General features: G+C 51.8%; 1 protein-coding gene across 34 annotated transcripts in view; it reads left to right on the top strand.

Annotated features, from left to right (window-relative positions):
• The window catches only part of CELF4 (CUGBP Elav-like family member 4), a 297038-nt gene extending 285553 nt beyond the window's left edge, over positions 1–11485 (top strand). For 22 of the 34 annotated variants that reach the window (XM_027576211.2, XM_027576203.2, XM_027576212.2 and 19 more), the window contains 2 exons: positions 636–807; positions 9322–11485. In XM_027576211.2, the coding sequence (XP_027432012.1) occupies positions 636–763 (128 nt within the window). In that variant the 3' untranslated portion in view covers positions 764–807; positions 9322–11485. Of the gene's footprint in view, positions 1–151; positions 231–635; positions 808–6536; positions 7059–7216; positions 7304–9321 lie in introns of those variants that run through there. The other 12 variants (XM_027576187.2, XM_027576186.2, XM_027576185.2 and 9 more) reach the window with 5 other exon arrangements.
• Positions 11486–19485: the final 8000 nt, after the last annotated feature.

Raw genomic sequence — 19485 nt, 5'->3', positions numbered from 1 at the left:
GGAGGGGGGGCGGAGGGCCGCGAGGGCTGTCAGCCCCTGCCCTCCCCCGCGGCCAGGCGGCCCTCGCGAGGGGGGCGGCTGGAAACGGCGGTGGAGAGGTTTTCTCCGGGGTGCCCCCCTCCCTCCCCCTCGCACTCCTCTCTCTCCCCAGGCCGGCACCCTGTGCCCTCCCGCTGCCAGGCCCCCTCCTGTCAGGGAGGACAGTGTCCAATAAACTCCTCCACCCGCAGGTGTGTCCGCCCTCCCACCGAAGGAGAGGGCTGAGGTGCCGGGGCCGGCCGGGGTGGGGGGCGAGGGCGCCCAGGAGAGTGGCGCCGCCCAAAGCCGCGGTGGAGCTGGGGAGGCCCGGCCCGGAGGCGCGGGTCTGCGAGGCCTGGAGCCCCGGACACGCCCACCCCGGGAGGGGCCGCGCGCTCGCGGGCTGTGGGGGGCGTGAGGCCGGGCCGGGGCGGGGCCCCGAGGGGGGGAGGAGCCTCGAGGCCCCCCTCCTGTCCGAGGTGCGGCGGGAGCGCAGGGAGGGGCCGCCGCCAGCCCCGCCCCGCCCCGCTCTCGGGCCCCGCCCTTCTCCCCACCCACCCCTCCCCGCCGGGGCGGCCCCGTGGAAACCCAGGCCCTCGTCCCTCGTGTCTCGCCAGGCTTCGTGAGCTTCGACAACCCGGCCAGCGCGCAGACCGCCATCCAGGCCATGAACGGCTTCCAGATCGGCATGAAGAGGCTCAAGGTGCAGCTGAAGCGGCCCAAAGACGCCAATCGCCCATACTGAGCGCCGGCGGGAGCGTCCCCCGGGGGAGACCAGGACTCGCACAGGTAACCGGGGGCGGCCGGGGCGCGGGGACGGGGGGTTGGGGAAGGGACACCGGTCGGACCCGCCGCCTCCTCTGGCCTTCCTGAGCTGTACCCTCACTTGCCTTGGACCCGCTGCGCCCAGCTCGACCTGCTCCTCAGCGGGTGCCTGGGGGCAGGCCTAGAGCTGTGGTCATCCGGCAGAAATGGGCGTGGCCATCCCCCTGTTGCAGAGCCAAGAGAAGCAGGAGTGAGGAAACCGTTCTGAGCAGGTGGGGCGAGCCCTGGGCCGTGCATCCAGGAGGTCTACACTGGCAATCCTGTTTGCCAGAAAACCCTGGGGTGAGCCTGTGGCAAGCTCGGGGCTGGGAGAGTTTGGGAGGGGGAGCTGTCCACGTCTCCTGGGGCCTTCTCCTAGACTCCCTGGCTCTCCCCTTCCCATCTCTCCTGCCTTGAGGGCTGGTGGTCCTTAGACACTTGACCCCCTCACTCTTCCAATTCTTAGTAGCTCAGTCAGTCTGGGGCAGAAGTTGAAGAGGGTGATGGCCTAGCACTGGAACCACTTTACCCTGCCTGCTTTACCAGAGGCCGTGATGAGTGGGCAGTCGTCAGCCCTTCCTGCTCAGTCTGGGTCCTGCCTGGCGGCTGGAGACATAGTTGGCTGCTCCTCTTCCAGGCCACTTGTTCCCCTGGGTGAAGCAGCTTCATGGGAAAGGGGGAGGGGGTTGGGGGAGATGTGTCAGGCCCTCCTTCAGCCTAGTATCCCACATTGCTGGGTGCTCCTGTAGGCCCAGCTCATCCACAGGCCAGAGGCAGGTCTCCCAGCCCTCTGCCCCTCCACTCCCACCAGCAGTACTGTGCACCAGGTACTGTTAGGTACTTGGGACTCAGCACCGAATAAGACTGACAGGGACCCTTGTCCTTAGAAGGGGAGACAGACAATAAACAAGCACATATGACCAAAGAGTAAATTATATAGTGTGTCAGAATTGTTGGTTACAGTTAAATCAGGTAGTTACAGTAGGCCTTGTTGAGTAGGTGACTTTCAAGCAAAGATGTGAAGAAGGTGAGGCCGGGGGCCATGCCGGCATCTGGAGGAGCGAGCCTTTCAGCCAGTGCAAAGCCTCCAAAGAGAGGGTGGGGTGGTGTGTTGGAGAATAGCAGAACAAAGTGGCTGGAGGGGAGCAAGCATGGGGGCATGGCGGGAGAGGGGGTCCCAGAGGTGAGGAGGACCACCTCCAGCAGGACCTGCAGGCCATTGTATAGACTGCGGGAGTGGGTGCTGGGGAGCCGTTGGAGAGCTGTGAGTAGAAGAGTGGCGTGACCCGTTGCATGTCAGCACAATGACTGGTTGCTGCATTGATAGACTGTGGGAGCCCAAGCAGAAGGCCAGTGCGTGGACCCCTCTGTCCGGGGCAGCAGCAGTCAGTGTGGTAGGACGGAGTTGCGTTCTTGGTGTTTTGGGAAGGCAGAGCCAGGATGCTGTTTATAATGAATCGGAGGCGGGTGCGACAGAAGGAGTCAAGGATGACCCCCAGCTTTTGGCCGGAGTGATTGGAAGAGCAGAGTTGCCGTGACCCGAGATGAAGAGGCGTTGGTGGAAAGCCCGTGCCTGGCACGTGAGAGTTAGCCACTCACGTGGAGGTTCAGAGGCTGGAGTTTGAGAGGGAGATCTCCAGTTTCCCAGTCTCAAATCCCACCATTACCAGCAGAACACCCTCCATCCGCCCAGGAGCAGCAACACTCACCTCTGTCAAAGAGGGTGCTTGAGTCTCTACTCTCCGCAAGGCTGGAAAAGCAAAAGCCGCCTCTCTTGCCTGCTGAGTTCCCACCCCTGCCCATCTCTGGCTCGTGTGAAGATGCATACACCCATGTTCATTCAGAGTATGGCACCTTCCCGGGCCAGGCCCTGGGCTTGGTGCTGGCCTGCAGAGATGAGAGGGTCACCATCCTTCCCGCATGAGCTTCTGGCTCAGCAAGTACAGACGGCAGGACGCAGCCTGCAAGGGGGTGCACTTCCATAGGAGTGTGGGGGGCAGTCAGTGAGAGCAGCCCCTTCTGGACAGAGAGCCCTTTTTCATAGATAAACTCAGCTCTGCCACGAAGGCACGACCTCTTGGGCTTCCATTTCTACATTAATGAAACCAAGGTATTGGAGTCATCAGAGGATTTTTAAGGAGGGGCCGTGATCCAGGGCCGTGCCCTGAGATTCTGAGGGACCCCTGTGGGTGTGTCTTATGCCTCCCGTGAAAGCAGCTTGTCTTAGCCTCCTAGACCTATGGGCAACTAAAACCCAAGCAAGGATAGAAGCTGTAGGTCAGAGAAGTTCCCAGAGGAAGGGGTAAGTGAGGCACATTTGCTGTTTGGGACAGAAGGTAAGAAGTGGCCCACGGGGTAGAAACAGCCGACATTCATAGTTGGAGTGAGGGCTTGAGAGGCATGGTTTAGAAAGCAGAGGGGTTCTTCCCCCAGGGAAAACCAGGACCAGACAGCCGAGAACCCAGACGTCACGTGGTGCTTACCGTACACGAGGCACAGTTCTTACAGTTTACAAGTCTAAAGTGTAACTATATCACTGTGACTGCTCTGTCTTTATTCCCATTTTATTTTTATTTTTTTAAAGATTTTATTTATTTATTTGACAGAGATAGAGAGAGAGAGAGAGAGCACAGGTTGGCAGAGAGGCAGGCAGAGGGAGAGGGAGAAGCAGGCTCTCCGCCGAGCAGGGAGCCTAATGCGGGACTCGATCCCAGGACCCTGCGATCATGACCTGAGCCGAAGGCAGACGCTTAATCAACTGAGCCACCCAGGCGCCCCCATTTTAAAGATGGAGCACAAAAGATTAAGTTACTGAGTGGTAGAGCCATGATTTGAAGCTGGAGCCTTGTTCCAGAGGCTGTGCTCCTAAGTGCCTTTAAGTAAAGAGAATGATCACCCCCCCCCCGTTATCCTCACCCCACCCCTCCCACTCGAGTCTTGTCCTGAATATCTGAGGGGGCATGTCATGACATTTCACTTCTCTGGGCTCCTCCCTTCTAAGCAGTCTTCTAAAAAACTATGACATAACATAACTCCTACAAATAAAGTTGACCTTTAATCCATTTAGACAGCATTTTAACAAAAGGTGATTTCAGGCCTTCCAACTTAAGCCTGTTAGAGGCTGTAACAGAAGGAGATGCTGAGACAAGGCGCAGGCTTGGGGACTGCAGCGACAAGTGGAGGAAACAGCATGCAAAAGCAGCTAAAAACCCCCGATTTTACAATCCCATAAAGGGTGTTTGCAAATGATGAGTCCTAGATGCTCAGAGGGACAGGGCTAGCCTGAGCAGGCGGGGTGGAGGGACAAGCCATAGCTAGGAGCCAAGGGGTGATGGGGTGGAGGGATCCCAGGGCCCAGCTGGCCACCCGAAGTCACCATGGGTCCAGAGCCAGGTTAGAACAGAAGTATGGCAGATCTAGGGGAGGAGGGGGCCCCAGTTGGGCAGCTGTGGGGAGCGTGGTTGGGTGCTGGTTCCATAATGTGCAGCCTGGGTGGAGTCAGGTTGGCTCCCGAAATCCTGATTCTCCCGAGGGTGTGACCCCCCACCTGCTCCTGGTTTCCCTGATGCCTCTGCCCCTCTGCTTGCTTGGGCTCATTACCTTGTACTAAAGTGGGGGTTCCTCCAAGAAATCTTTACCAGGAAACTAAGAGGGAGGAGGCAAAGGTAAGAAAACTGGGCAAAAGTGTGGCCAGGTCCACAGCCAGTGAACAGAATAGCCAAGTCCGTTGTCCTGCCACAGAGATCAGTAGCACGCGCTGGGCCCCAAGCTGAGGGCAGGTTCTGTGGTTGGAGGACACTGAGCAGCGTGTCTGACTTCAGGGGGAGTCCTCTCTCTTCTGGGTCCTGAGTTGTGGCTCTGAGTGTGCTTTTGCACGGTGTCTGCTCTGAGCTGTGCAGGTATGGGTGCTTTGGGCCTCACCTGCTCAGGGCTGGGTGGCGGCTTTGGGGCGGGGCCTTCTCTGGCTGGAGCCCAGCTGTGTTTAGAACCTGGCATCTGATTTGGCTCAGCTGACCATAATTTCCTCTCCCAGGTCGTGAGTTGGAGCTTCCCAGGCCTGATTCAAGCTCCCCTTGCTGGTCAGTGACCCCGCTGCCACCTCTTGGGCTGTGCTTTGTGAGGACCTTTGAGAGGGTGGCCAAGAAGGGGTCATCCCTGCAGGCAGGGGTCCGACTGCTCCCTAATGAAGAGAGTAGTCAGCTAGCCAGCTGTGCACGTGCAGAGCCTTGGGGAGGCTCCCGAGGGGTTGAATGAGAGTGATAGCGTGTTTGTGTATCGGGCCAAGCATGTGTGTGTGTGAGGGGCAAGAGTGGGTACGACAAGTTCCCCACGCTGGGCTTTGAGGAGGTGCTGCGTGATGGTCAGCTTGGATCTTCAGGACCCAGGACAGCGCAGGTGCGGAAGAGCCGCTAGAGGCAAACTGGGGGCCGGCAGAGGAGCAAGTCCAGTGGGGAGGAATGGGCACCCATGAGGTGCTCAGGAGTGGGGGAGTGTGTGAAAAAGGAGGGGGGTCCCCAGGGGCCCCTTAGTTGCAGTTGCCATAGAAGAGCAAAGAGCCCAGCTCGGATGGGCAGGCAGGCAGGGGTCTGTGGAAGAAAAGCTGTTCTGTGAAGGCAGAGCTGGAGGCTGGGTATGCGCTTAAAATAGTCACCCCTCAGCAACTTGGTAGCTTACCCACAGTGACATTTCAAATGCCAGGTTCCCCTTCCACACTCCCTGAAGAAAGACACAAAGCTGAGAGTGGAAGTCGGCTCTGTGTAGAAGCCTGGTGGATTGAAACCCCTGCAGATAAGCCAGATGCAGAAGCTTCAGGGAGCGGGGGCTGGGGAGCAAGCTCAGGGGTAACCATGAGGAGGGGTTAGGGCTGGGAACCTCCAAATCTCCAGGTTGGGGCAGAGGACCGTGACGTGGTGAGGAGGGCAGAAGATAACTCAAAGTGGAAGAATGTGATGATACCTGACAGAGAAGGGGACTCAGCCCCAGCCACCTAGGGCTCCGCCAGTAAAGAAGGCAGGTAAGGGCTTGTGAGATGGATCAATCTAGAAAGATGTACCTGCAGGTGTGTAGTGAACGGAGGGGGACAAGGTAGAGGAGGGGAGGTCAGCAGACCAGAAGTGACAGCAGCAGAGACTGGAGACCCAGGGCCATGGCACTCCCCTCCTTGGTGGACTATCCTTTTTCACATCCCCCACCCCCACCCCGCAGGGCGCCCCATAGTCTTCCTTCTGGTCCTTCTATGGGTCAGCGCTGCGCAGCCTTCTAAAGGCTTCAGGTGCCCGGAAGCAGCATCACTTTGGCCACATGGGCCACCTTGGGAGCATAGCGAAGGGCATGAGGTGATCGTGAAATGAAATCAGCAATGCCAAGGCGTGTTCACAGAATTCCAGTAACACTGATGTGATTTACTCTCAGTCTCCAAACTGAACGTGTTCGTTTTCTGAAGGTTCTAAGAAAAGAGGGTTGGGGCAGAGCAGAAGAGGAGAGGACCGTAACATCACACAGTGGGTGCTCTTGCAGAGGAGACGCCTTCTCTGGGGAGGGTGGCCACGGCTGGACCACAGGGGTGGGAGGACTGAGTTGCTGTTGGTGTGGACTCTACTACGGCAGCACAGGGCCCCGTGAATGGACCCCTGGGATACAAGTCACCTTAGCCAGCCTCTGGTCGACCCCGCCGTTCAGGGTGACCCTGACAGGTTCCCTCTGCTGGTCCACAGGCTGATGCCACAGAAGGCTGGGGGAGTGCGGAGAGCGTGGCCCCCCCACCCCGGGGGAGAGAGAACCGAGGGTGATACAAAGCAGAGAGCGTGCTCCCTGATCTGCTTGCTGGCCACGGTGGTTTGAGGGGCTGTTTTATTTTTTCCTAGCCCTCTTGCCAAACTGCGCACGCCCCTCTCCATCCTCCCGACGCATGATGGATGCCCTTAGTGGCCCTGTGTGAGGTTCTGCTACTGTTCACAGCGTACCACGTGTCTGCATAAACAACCGTGTGTGCGTATGTGTGTGCGTGTGTGTGTGTGTGTGTGTGTGTGTTGATGTGCCCATGTCGTTTGTCTGCCAGCTTCCTCCATCCTTTGAGTTCTTTTCAGTTCTCTTATGATTTGACTGCTGTTCTCTCATCAGAGCTTTTAGATTGATGCTATGGTCTGGTGCTGTATAAATATTTTTCCTTTTGATTTTGTTTTAACTTTTCCTTGCCCTTCTTCACCCTCCACCCAACTGTCCCTGCCCTCCCACACTCCCCGACCCCACCCAACCTGCCCCTGCCTCTTCCCTCCCCCTTGCCCACACTCTCTTGTCCTCTCTTTCTTTCTCTCTCTCTCTCTCTACATATATAAATATATATAAAAATCTTTTCTTCTTTTGTCATTCAATCAAATTCCAACAACCCAACCAGGGCCAGTCAAATCCACCACAGTCTCGCGCTGAGCTAGGAATAAAGTTCACGTAATCACATGAGAGTGGAGAAAACAGTCCCCCATCCGTAAGTTCAAATCAACTCAAAGTTCACAGTGTGACATGATGGCGTCATGTAACAAGGCTAAGAATCGGTTGCATGACAATTGCCGTCAAGTTTCGTGGAGGTGCTGTGATTGGAGCGTTTTTCTTGGATGTTGTATCAGTTGATGATTGGCCAGTCATGATCACACGTGCATTTTCTTGACTTTTGTGCTGCCACAATCTTTTTTGCTGTGCTCATTTTTGTTTTGTTCTTGGTGCTTGCAGTGGTTTTACTTTCTGTTGTTTGGTTTTTCTTGTTCAGCGTTTTTTATGCTTCTCTAGATGTCACATAGAGAAAAAAACAAAACAAAAGAACAAAAAAAATAGTAAAAATAAAGATGAATTCCTGAATTATCGAACATGGGATCATTTAACTGTGCAAACCATTATTTTTTTTCTTAAAAATAAGGAAAACATCTTAAAAAATATCTATGCGTGGTTGATTTACTTGCACTTGAAAATATTGTGATTTTATTTTTTTCTAGAAATTTGGGGGCCTTTTTCAATTGACACTTTTCCTAGGTCTGGTCTTTTTCCAGTTAGGCTATTTTAAATCTCACTTCAAAAGGAAAAACAAAAACCAAAACCAAAAACAAAATCTCTACTGTAACAGAATGATTAAAAAAAAAAATTCTAAACCAAAAAAAAAAAAAAAAAAAAAAAAAACTAGAGTACAAAGCCAGAGGCCTCTGAGAGAGAGCCTGGTAACAATTGTAAGGTTTGTATTGTAGCCACCTCTGCTAAATTAAATGTGGGGAGGGGAGGCGGGGGAACTGGGGTGGGGGGGGCTTTTTGGTTGGTTTGGAAAAAACAGTACTGACAAAAGCAAAATGCACCTTTTTGTTTACAACTGAAAAAGGGTCCTTGACAAGTGTTTTTTAATTTTATTATTATTTTATTTGGTGTTGTAATTGTTTAGACTGCTGTGTACGGTTTGCTGTTTGTTGAATCAACAGTGTGAAAAACCTGCCAGCATGGATTGATATACGCATGACGTTGTCCCCTCAACTGGGGGCTTTGCGGTTCTAACTTTCTTGATGTAACCAGTCACCCCCATGTATAAGTGGAAGCTGCTTGCTATAATGGAGATGAGTCTCATTTGTTAATTCACAATGATTAAGCATTCTCCTTCTGATTCTAGTCAGATCATGATTTTTTTTCTTAAAAGCAAAACAAAACACCAAAAGAAAAAAAGTCACCATTCAAAACAAAATCGAGAACTGAGTTAATTTATCTGAGCTTGATGATGAAATCTGTTCTGACTTTGTTTAGGTTCTCCCATCCGCTCCCTTGAAGTTCCGAATTTCCTCTAAATTCCCTGGCATGTATGAGAAAAATATTATGTGTGTGTGTATGTGTGTATCTATGCATATGCGTACACACATATCCATGTATATCCACATATGTGCAGGTGAATATATTCTACACATATATCCAGATATACATATGTATACATAGCCTCGCAAATAGTTACTGACCTCGGGAAAGAAGCGGTTGGCCGGAAACTGGGCAACGGTTCAGCGAAATTCATGGCACGGATGTCTTGCTTCTTTTCCTCAAGCAGGGGAGGAGGGGGCTGGTCTGCTAGATTTTTTGCTGTCTTGTTTGCTAGGCTTCTGTATACATATTGTATCTGGGCTAGATCCCTCAGACATCGGTTTAATTGTGAATTCATATCCCACAGTCCCAAATTCTTCCCTTCGATCTAGCCCCCCCATTCCAGAACTCTAAAGGAACCCAAATCGAGACCCCTCTCCCAACAACAAAACCTCAGCTACAACCATCACCACTAGACCTCCAGTGATTTCTTACTCTGAACAGAAGAGTCGATTTCTTTTTTATGTATCATGATCATGACTAATTCTCCTACTGGTCTCTCCCCTCCCTCCCGCTATCCCCCAGAGCTCCCACCCTAACCCCTGAGGCAGGGTCCTTTTGGTGTTTGGATGCATTTTGTGTTTCCTCTCTTGGCTTAATCAGCCCTGATTTTCTTCATTTTAGGGCAGGATGCTGAACGGGCTACATTAAAAAACAAACCTCTCTCTCTCTGTATTTATAAATGAGGACTGTTGGATGACATCTTTGACATATCAGCCAATATCAATCAAGCTGAAGACTCCAGACACTCTCTGTGACTGTAACACCTCTTCAAGGAAAGTATAGCGTCTGTGGAGTTCAGAGGGCACGTGTTTGGGGGAAAATATATATGACACAAAGAAGAAGATGAAGAAAAATGAGAAAAAAAAAAACACAAAAAAGGCAACTTTAAAACAAAACAACTTGAGACCAGATGGGGAGGCTGAAGGGCTGGGAAGTGGGAAGAGACGCTGCTTACCGATCCCCGGGGCTTTTCCAGCCCGTGGGCGCCTGAGGCAGGCTGGGGCAAGCGGTGTGGCGGGGCCTGGTCCCCAGGGGGCGGCTGGGAGGCCGCCACTGAGCATCTCTATCTGTCATTCCTTTAGCTATTTAGGGACCAAAGGACCAAACTTTTTATTGCAGCTGTGTAGCTCTATGTCAAATAGAGGGGGATGGAGGAGAACCTCCTTCCTGCCTCGTGGCTGTTCTTGAAACAGCTTAGAGCGATTCTATGAAAAATGTAATAAAAAAATTTAAAAAAAAACAAAAAAAGCAAAAACAAAAAAAAAAGGAAAAATAATGCTTCAATGCTTTTAAAACAGCAAGATAATAGTTCTTTGATACTTTGAGAGGCGCTTTGATTACCCTCATTCAAGTCTATGACACTTTCCTATGGTTTTCTGTATTATATGTCTGGATGGAGCTGTTAAGATGAACAAATTGGTGGATATTTGGGGAAAGCAACAAAAATATTAAAACTCATTAACCGTGAAGTGTGAGAAAACAAGGAGGGGAAAAAAGGGACTTACAAGGCAAGATAATTGTTGTGAAAAGTCTGTAAATGCTTCTAACTCTTCCCCCTCTTAAAATCATAATAGTTGTACAGAATTTTAAAAAGGAGAAGTTTAAAATACCTATATAATAGAAGAAAAATTAGAGGAAAGCAAAAAATAAAAAAAAAAGAAAAAAGAAAAAAAAAACCTATAGAAGTTAGCGTTACTGCTAAAACCCCAGATGTTGTAGGACTGTACTTTTGTAGAGTTTAGACTGAGCATCGATCCCTTCTCCCCGCGAGTGCTGTCGGACGCCGCCGTGCACCCCGAGGGCCAGGCCGGACTCACCCAGACCTGCGGGCTCCCGGTCGCTCACAGCGCCCGGTGGGGGCCGCGCCGTCGCTGGAAGGGCCCACCGCCCACCCTCGCCTGCTTCGCTCGGGAGCTGCGCGCGCTCGCCCGCTCTCCGCAAGCCCTCGACACCTGCCGCTTCACTCGCCTTCCATGCTTGCTCCAGAGACTTTCCGGGCAAGGGAGACCTGGGAAATTCATCTTAAAACAACTAAGCAACACACACACACACAAAAACCTTAAACAAGAGAGAGAAAAATAAACAATCTTTGAAGAATTTCTGAAACTGTTTACAAGGAATTTTGAAAAACAGGGATGTTTAAATGATGCCGGCTCTGTTTTTCTGTAAATAAATTTGCATATTTTGTAGGACTTTTAATTGTAATGATAGAGAAAAAAACAAGGAAAACTATTTAATGAAAGCACGATATTTATCTTTGGTAAATGACTTTAGAGCAGTTAAAAAGACATTGCTTAAAAAAACTCAGAATCAGAAAAAAACACTGAATTATTTAAGAACACATATATTTTAAAGTATAACATATTTATTATAATTTATTTGCACCGTTGGGAAGACTTGCTTTGGCATTCTGCCTTGATACCCTCCTCCCATTGATGTCCAGGTCATCTGGAGGCCAGGGGGCTCTCGGACCTACCATCCCCCCCGCTTTTTTTATTTTGCTTTAGAAGAACAACTGTCTGGTTCCTCTTAGGCCTCCTGCCTTTCCTTTCTTTCTGTCTATTTCGTTGGTTAATTATTCTTTTTTAAATTTTCTTTTTCTTTCTCTTGGCTCCTCCTTTTAGGATGTCCAGATGTTGTAAAAAAAAAAAAAAAAAACAGCCGCAGTTCAGTACAACTGCTCTTTTCACACTCAACTCCCTAAAACTCCTTGTAACCTTCTGTAACTATTGGATGACGCTTTCTCCAGCTTAGCCCTAAATAAAGCACAGTTTAAAAAAAACAACAAGACTTCAGTGGTCTGTGCTTCTCGGAATCCCGCCAGCCGGCCCACTGGCCATAGCTTGGTCCTTCCCTCCATGGAGTCCATGTGCTACCTGGGCTGGGCGCTCAGTTGGAACCTCAGCCATAGGGAGTGCTTTCCGGGAGGTGATGGGGGCAATAAAATGTGGTCCCGAGCCACACTGTGAAACGTCTTGTGGTGTGTCTCCGAAAGTCTCCATTGCAAACCTATTCTTTTGGTTCCTGGGCAGATATGGCCATAGTGCCCAGATGCAACAGAAAGTCCCCCTTTCCTCCCCAACAGGAGGAAACTGAGGCCACCTGTCCTGAGTTGGGGTGGGGGTGAAGCACTGTGAGGCATTTGGGAAGGAGGCAGTGGAGGCAGGGACCGCAGTCAAGGAAGGGTGAGGACCCAACCCAAAACTTGCCACCAAGCATTTTCGCTTCGTCCTGCACCTTGCACTGCATTGACAGTTTACATGGATGGAGAACGCTGTTCTGGAGGATGCCCTCAGAGTCAGGGTTCTGGGGGCAGGGGGTAAAGAGGAAGGAGCTTCCTGACGGGCTCCCTCCCACCTCTCTCTCTCAGGACATAGATGTCCAAAGCCTGAAAGCCAGGGGGAGGGGTTGAGAAGCAAAGTGTGTTGTGTGTTGGGGTGGGGGGGGTGTTCCAAAGGAGGAAGGATCGAACCAGGACTTGGGGGTGGAGAGGTGGCAAGGAGGGAGCAGGTCCTTCTGAGGTGAGAGCCCAGACAGAAGCAGATCAGCCAAGAGACTTCTTCAGCCCCTGCCTTGGGACAGACCTTCTTCTCTAGCCTGTCTCATTCCCTTCAGCCCTGCAGCCTGCTCTAGGAATGGGCAGAGCCCACCAAGGGCCTCCATCTCTTTCCACGTGAGAGGGCAGGCAAGCTTCTGGGTTTCAGGAACCTGGTCAGGGAGAAGACAGGCGTGCTGGGAGACAGGGTCCTTGTCGGTCTGTCTGTGCCCTCCTGTGGGAGAGTGGGGAATGACTTCAGCCCTCAGATGTCTCCCCGGAAGCAGGGTGATAGAGAGCAGAGGCCAGAGTCCCAGCTCCAGAGTAATGCCTGGACCCCGTGTTCCATCCTCTCTTCCCACTTCCGTTCCCAAGGCCAAGGGCCATGTCCTTATTTCTCACACTAGCCTGTGAAATGTTAGCCCTAATGCATTAGGAAATGGGGCAGGCCTTCACCCTTAACTGTGAGGATGATTCCACGATGAGATCCCCAAGGTCCCCTAAATGAACCCCAATTCCCTAGCCCAAGAGGCTGTGAGCCCAGGTGAGAGCCTGCTCTGCCCATTCTGGGGAGTTTGTGTGGAGCGGGTCTTCTTGAAAGAATTCACTGCAAGGGACATGACGTCACATCCGGTGTTATGCTCCCCTGTGAGGAATGGGTAGGTGTTTTCTAAGGAATTCTCTGGGTTTTGTGCCTCAGACTATTCAAAACCATGGTCTCTGTTGGACATTCCCAGCCAAAAGCCAGAGGATGACAGCCTCCACACCCTTTCCCCCTTCCACTCTCAGACCCCAGGGAGCCTCACTGGCCTCCCCTCGCCACTGCGTATCCTTCTCTCTGCCACCGCTCTCCCCGACCTCCACTGCCGAGGCTCAGGGACTGTGGGGCCCCCTGGAGCTGCCTCCTGGGAGCTGGGCCATGAAGCGGGTTGGTCAATTCTGTTCTGTTCCAGATCTGGCTGACTGAGAGGAGAGATGAAAACATGGGGTCCAGATGTGAATATGCCGGTTCTAAATAATAAGCCCTCACACCCCCAGTGACTAATGAATGCATAGCATATTTAAGAGAGAATACAATTTATTCACCTCCGGGGGAAAGTCACAGACTCTTTGAAAACTATCAGGTCACTTTGCACAGGGAGCTCAGGGACTGCAGCTCATCCATCATCCCCTGGCTCAGAACCCCTGATTTGCAGTGTTATTTAAGAAAAGCCAAGACACAATTCTCATTAATTTCTGCCTATATTCTATGTTTATATTCCTTTGCTAGCATTCTACCTGCCATTTTTTATTTCTTTGGAGCGCCTCCCTTTAAAGGACTTTTTGCTTATTATCATACATTTTTTTATTTCAAGCATGATGAAGAGTAGACATACTCGCATGATGAACATCCATGTACCACCTAGCTTTTTTTTCTTTTTTAAGATTTGTTTATTTTGAGAGAGTGCATGTGCGCACACCAATGTGAAGTGGGGAGGGCCAGCAGGAGTGGATCTCTAGCAGACTCGCCGCTGAGCTCCGAGCCAGCCACAGGCTCAATCTCAGGACCCTGACATCATGACCTGAGCCTAAACCAGAGTCAGATGCTTCACTGACTGAGGCCCCCAGGAGTCCCCCACCTAGCTTCAGTTCATGAATTATTTTGAAGCAAATCCTCGATATCAAGTCATTTCATTGATAGGTATCTCGGTTTGCCTCAACGTTTTTGATGCCGCGTTGAAGTCTAGAGGCTAGCTGTGGCCTGGGGGGCAGCTAGCAGCACCCTTGATGCTGGGAGGCAGGGAGCTGGTGGCCTCCCCCAGCTGTACCCACGGGCTGGTGAGGGCTCCTGGTTCGACCCCGGGGCTCCTTCCAGCCCCCGCTCCCAGTGACTTTCAAAGGCCTTCAGCTCTCCAACCCCTCTTTGTACTCACTTTTCTCTCCCTTCTCCCTTTCTGTGTGATGCTAATATGAAAAGAATATGTTTAGTGAGAACGTTTAGTGAATAGCTCCCGTCTCCTTCTGGGTTTTTATAAAGATCTGACATTTGTCCTGTCCTAAGCCGGATCGCACACACTCGCTCGCAGGGTGTGAGATGCAGACGCCCCAGAGCTTCCGCACGCATGTGGGTGCTTCCAGGCCCTCCATCCGCCTGCCTCCCAAGCCCTGCTGCAGGTGGGCTGGGCAAAGCGACAGCTCCCTCTGGCATGAGGTCTGCTGGGCCAGCGTTGAAATTATACCAAGTTGAACCCACGAGCATTCCCCATATGGGTAAGGTGGTTAAGGGACAGCTGGGCAGTGAGCTCAGGGACCCAGCCCTCCCAATGGGACATATCAGACTTGGCTGTGAAGACCATTTGTCTGTCTTGCAAAATGGAATCCAACCTCAAATAAAACATCATCTTAGCCACCACCAATACCGCCCCCCCCCCCTTTGTAGACTCCTCATTCCTGGCAGTTGGACTTTCAGTCACTGTGGATTCACTGCCTGCATGAATGAATGAGGGAAAGAAGGAGAGCACAAACTGCAGATGACTGAGGACACATTCCAAAGTGGTGGGTGTTCTGAAAATGCTCATTTGGAGTAAGTGTATAGCCCACACTCCCTTTCCCCTCAAATGAGTATTTGCAAGTACAGGCTTTTTACTTGAGAGTTCTCTTTCTCTGCCCCTCCATCTGCCTCTCTAAGTTGCCCTCCCTTCTCTCTGCGAGTCCTCCCTTTGGTTCCCTGCCCTCTCCCCCACCCCCTCAGTGTCTGGTCTTCAGGCCAGCCCCAGGACCCCAGGCCCCTCCTATCACCCCAACTCCTCTTCCCTCATGCTAGCCTGGCTCCTCATCCCTTCGGGGAGCTCTGAACGTCCCCCTCTGGGCTTACACCCTTTGTGGGGGTCACACCAGGATCTGCCCAGACCAGGGGGGCGCTCAGAGACTCATGTATCAGAGTGAAGAAGGCAGAGGCTTTGACGTCTGACTGGATGCAAACCCCAGTTCTTTCAAATATCTTCTGTGTCACTTGGGAAAAGTTACCTAACATCTCTGAGCCCCAGTCTCCTCTCTAAAATGTTTTCATCTCTCCTCCCAGGGCCTCTCCCATTTTAGAGAGGAGACTGGGAGGGAGGCAGCTCCCTGCCTTAGGGAGGGAGGCAGCTCCCTGCCTCCCCTCTTTAGACCACCACCCCAAGAGTTGTGAGGAGTCCATGAGACACAGCCATGCGCAGCTACCCCACCCCAAAGATTCTGAGCCGTGCATTCTTTGATGGTGTAGTATAGATACTCAGAATGAATGCTTCAGGCTTCGATCCCCTTCTTCCCTTTCCTTCATTCCATCCCATTGACAATTCACATCCCGACTGAAGCAAGCTTGAACTTGACATCAGACCACTGTAAGCCACCTTCTCACAGTCCAGCCAGCCCTGTGACACTCCCAGAGAACTCCCGTCGTGTTGAGGTGCACACACCTCTGTCTCTTGCTGCTCACACTCTTTCCCAGGGACCCCAATTAGCTGCTGCCCCTGTGCCCCTTCCTTTCTTTGCCCTTTCTCCCAAGAGCATTCCCGGCACTGCTGCAGCTCTTACAGTCTACAGCCAATCCTCCTCTGGGGTCATATGGCCTCAGGCTGCATATTAATTTGGTCTTTGCATTTTAAAAATGTTACTTGTTTTTTTTTAAAGGTAACATATTCAAAACTCAAAAAGTATGAAGAAGTCTACAGTGAAAGTGTTCCTTCCCACCCTTTCCAGCCAATGTTATCAGTTGTCCCTATTACCCCGTTTAAATGTGTACATGCGGGGTGCATTGGCGTGACAAACTCAGGGGGGAGACCTAGAGCCAGGCAGTGATGGTCCAGGCTCCAACAGCTAGCCTGTGGGACTCCCAGCAGATAAGCCCAGGCCTGGGTACGCTCAGGACCCCACTGGCTGGGTAGAGGAATCAGGGCCCTTCGGCTCACACTCTTATCTTTTGGGGTCTTCTCTTGGAGCCATGCGTGTAGCTACCACTTAGGGGTGCTTGCTCTGAGCCAGACCCTGTGCTGAGCTGCTTAATTATAATCTCACCTAATACTCTGAGGTGGGTGTTTTCATCCCTGTCTTACGAATGAGGAAACAGGCTCTAAGAGGTGCAGTCCCTTGCCCAGATGACCCAGAGTCAGGGCCCAAGCCCAGGGCTGTCTGCAGAGCGGTGGATGCTTTTCATCCCTGCATCCCACCTCCCCGGGCTGTGAACCCTCTGCATAGCAGCTTCCTCCAGCACTGTGTCCTGCCTCCTTGCTCCCCACTTCTCACGGGTTTCTCAACCATCCAGTCTCACCTTTAGGAAACATCTATGTCGACTCTGGTGCCAGGAAAGATCCTTTCCTCCTCTCCTTCGTCAGCGGGGCTGGAGCTGGCGTTCTTAGACATGAGTGAGTGACACGTACTAAGCATGCTGCTAAGGGGTCCAAAATTCTCCCTGCCTGGTAGCACTTGCTGGCCGTGGGGACCGAGGGGGAGCATGGAGGGAAGCAGAAGAACCCAAAGACCCAGTTAGCTTTTATTCTTCACAAGGAGGGGATGGTCAGTGGAAATAAATGGAATATTTATTAACAGTTTAAGCAGCCACCTGGGGTTCAAAACCTTTTGAGCTTGTGTCAGCTCTCCTTTCCCCAGTACACTGAACTCTGGAGAAAACTATAAGCAAATTCTCAAGATCAATGCAAACTGGTTCTCCATCACTCAAAAATCAAGGGGAAAATTTAACCATTTCTGAGGGCCCCACACTCCACTAATTGAGGTAGGAGGATTCCTCTCGTCTCCAGAGTCTCCACGTGAATCGTCTTTGCCATTTGCCCTCCCTCCTTACCTCCTCCTGGGGCCCAGCTCCAGGGGCTGTGGGCTCTGGGGTGGCAGGAAATCGGTGGACCCATGTGCTGCCAACTTTGTCTCCCATCTCCTCTTCCTCCTGGGGTCCAAAGAGGGGCTTCAGTTGTGGTTCGTTTTCACCCTGCACGGGTGGGGCATGGTCGCCATGGGAACCAACATGAGGGCAGCCAGGTGGACCCGATACACCTGCCCCGCTACACGCCAGTGTTGCTCAGGGCCCCAGGTCCCACTGTTGGGCGTTTTTCTTGGGTTAGACTTGGGCCTCCATTAGTCCTACTCTTTAAATGAAAATCATCTTGGAATGGGGGGTGCATCTCTTCCCCAAGTCCCAGCACTATGCTAAGGATTCTGGGAGACATAATAATGACAGCCGCCTTCTAGGACAATGCCAAGTGTGTTACGGGTATTCTCTCTAAACCTGGCAGTTATCTGCAGGGTGTTATCACCTTATTTTACCAATGAACAATCAGAGGCTTGGGAAAGGTAAATGACTTGCCCCAAATCACACTGCAAGAAAGTAATGGAGCCCAGATTCGAAATCAGCTGCTCTCCTTCCCCGCTATGAGGCTCCTTGGCAAGCAAAGACAGCTGCGGGGCAGCGTGGTGCAGGGGTCAGGGGAGCCCAGTCTAGGGGGACACTGGGGCTGAGTGTTAGAAGGTGAGCAAGGGATCAATAGACCCCAAGGGAGGGGCCCATGGAGGAACAAAGGACCCCAGCCTTCTGAAGAAGTGCCAAGATGTCTAGGTAGGTGGGGGATATGCGGGGGGAAGACACTGGGCCTTGTTTAAAAACAATCCACCTACTGATGACCCAGACACTGTCCTGCCTACTTCACTGATACCATCCAGTTACCTTCCCAACGACGCTGAACCCCGTTTTACCGATGAGCTTAAGCGGAGTGCTCCAAGTCACACGGTAGGGCAGAGCTGGGGTTTGAGCCCAGGCCCCCTGCTGGCAGATTCTGTGCTTGTCATCACTCTATGCCTTTGGAAGGGTCCACCTGGTCAAGGCCCTGGCATGACGACGCCTCACTCGGAAGCCTCTTCGCCGACGGTATTCCCAAGCCTCACGCAAAGACACACAAGCTAACTGCGGGAAGAAAGATCGTCCCGGAAGGGCTCAGACCTCTGCCTCTGCCAGTCTTCCCCTTTGCAAAGTGAGCAGGTGCCCTGGGTCTCAAGGATTTGGCCCAGCTCTCTGCTAAGTGCTGGGAAGGGCCACAGAGAAGAGAGAGGGCAGAGGAGGGAGACCATGAATGCCCTCAGCCTAGCTCTTGAGATAAGAGCCACCTGAATGAGAGAACCCAGCCATGTTTTCTCCACCACTTGATTCTGCTCTCAACTCTGGGCAGAAGCTGAAGCAAGTCTTGACACTTGCTGTCTTGCCCCGAGTGCTGGGCAACTTTAGGGGCCTCTGGGTTCGAGGGACCCCCTTTAATCAAGAACTACTTGAGAGTACGTTGTGCTGGTACATAGTAGGTGCTCCACAATGTTTGCTGAATGGATGAGAAGAGGTGTGGCATGGGGGGGATGCCTCCTGCGGGCCCCATACCTGGCACACTCTCAGCAAGGCCCCTCTTTCTCCCCTTGCCCCAACCCTGCACGAGGATTAGAAGAAAGCCTGGTGCTTCCGGTCTTCTCATTACCTGGGGAGCTGGTGGGATAGGCCTTTGCGAAAAGTTCTCATTGGAGCCCTCAAAGATGGCTTATAAACTTCAGTTTGAAGTTCGCCTGAAGAGAGCTGAGCACCTGTTAGCTGAGCACCTGTTTTCTGACCTCCCATTGACCTCAGCGTGGGGACTACTTCACTGGGCCCTCTTTCCACACTGTTCTGTGCTTCTGTATGTGGCTCCCTCCCTAGCGGAAGTCCCTAAGGAGAAGAAATGAGTTGTCTCCTTTTCCAATCTCTTGTCTAGCACTGGGCTGGTCCAAGAGGGTAGTCAGAACCCAGAAGAAGACTAAGGATTTAAATGGAATGTGCTGAATCATCAAAGGATGCTGAAACTCTCACTAAAGGGTAGAAGAGAAACAATATTTACATAGTCTCAGAGTATCCCCCCTTCCCACACTAATAAATTACAAGGAAAAGTTAATAATTGTACAATTGTACCTTAACCGGTGATTAAAGTTAACATCCCCTGGAATGAAGGAAAGAGCTATCATAGGCCTCCTGCTATGATGTACTGAGGACTCAGCATCACTTTTTCCTGCTGAAAATGCATAACCTGAATGTAATCCTATGAAAACATCAGACAAGCCCAAATTGGGGAACATTTTACAAAACAAGTAGATTGTACTCAGAGACACAATAGTTAAATGCAACTTACGATCCGGGGCCAGAATCGTTTCTCTTTTGTTAAGAAGGATATTTAGGGAAAGGAAACTTGGAAGCTAGGAAGGAAATCTGGCAA

This window comes from Zalophus californianus, chromosome 14 (genome assembly GCF_009762305.2).
Source record: "Zalophus californianus isolate mZalCal1 chromosome 14, mZalCal1.pri.v2, whole genome shotgun sequence".
Lineage (NCBI taxonomy): Eukaryota > Metazoa > Chordata > Mammalia > Carnivora > Otariidae > Zalophus > Zalophus californianus.
The sequence above is the reverse complement of the archived record's forward strand: the minus strand, read 5'-3'. Positions and strand labels throughout refer to the sequence as shown.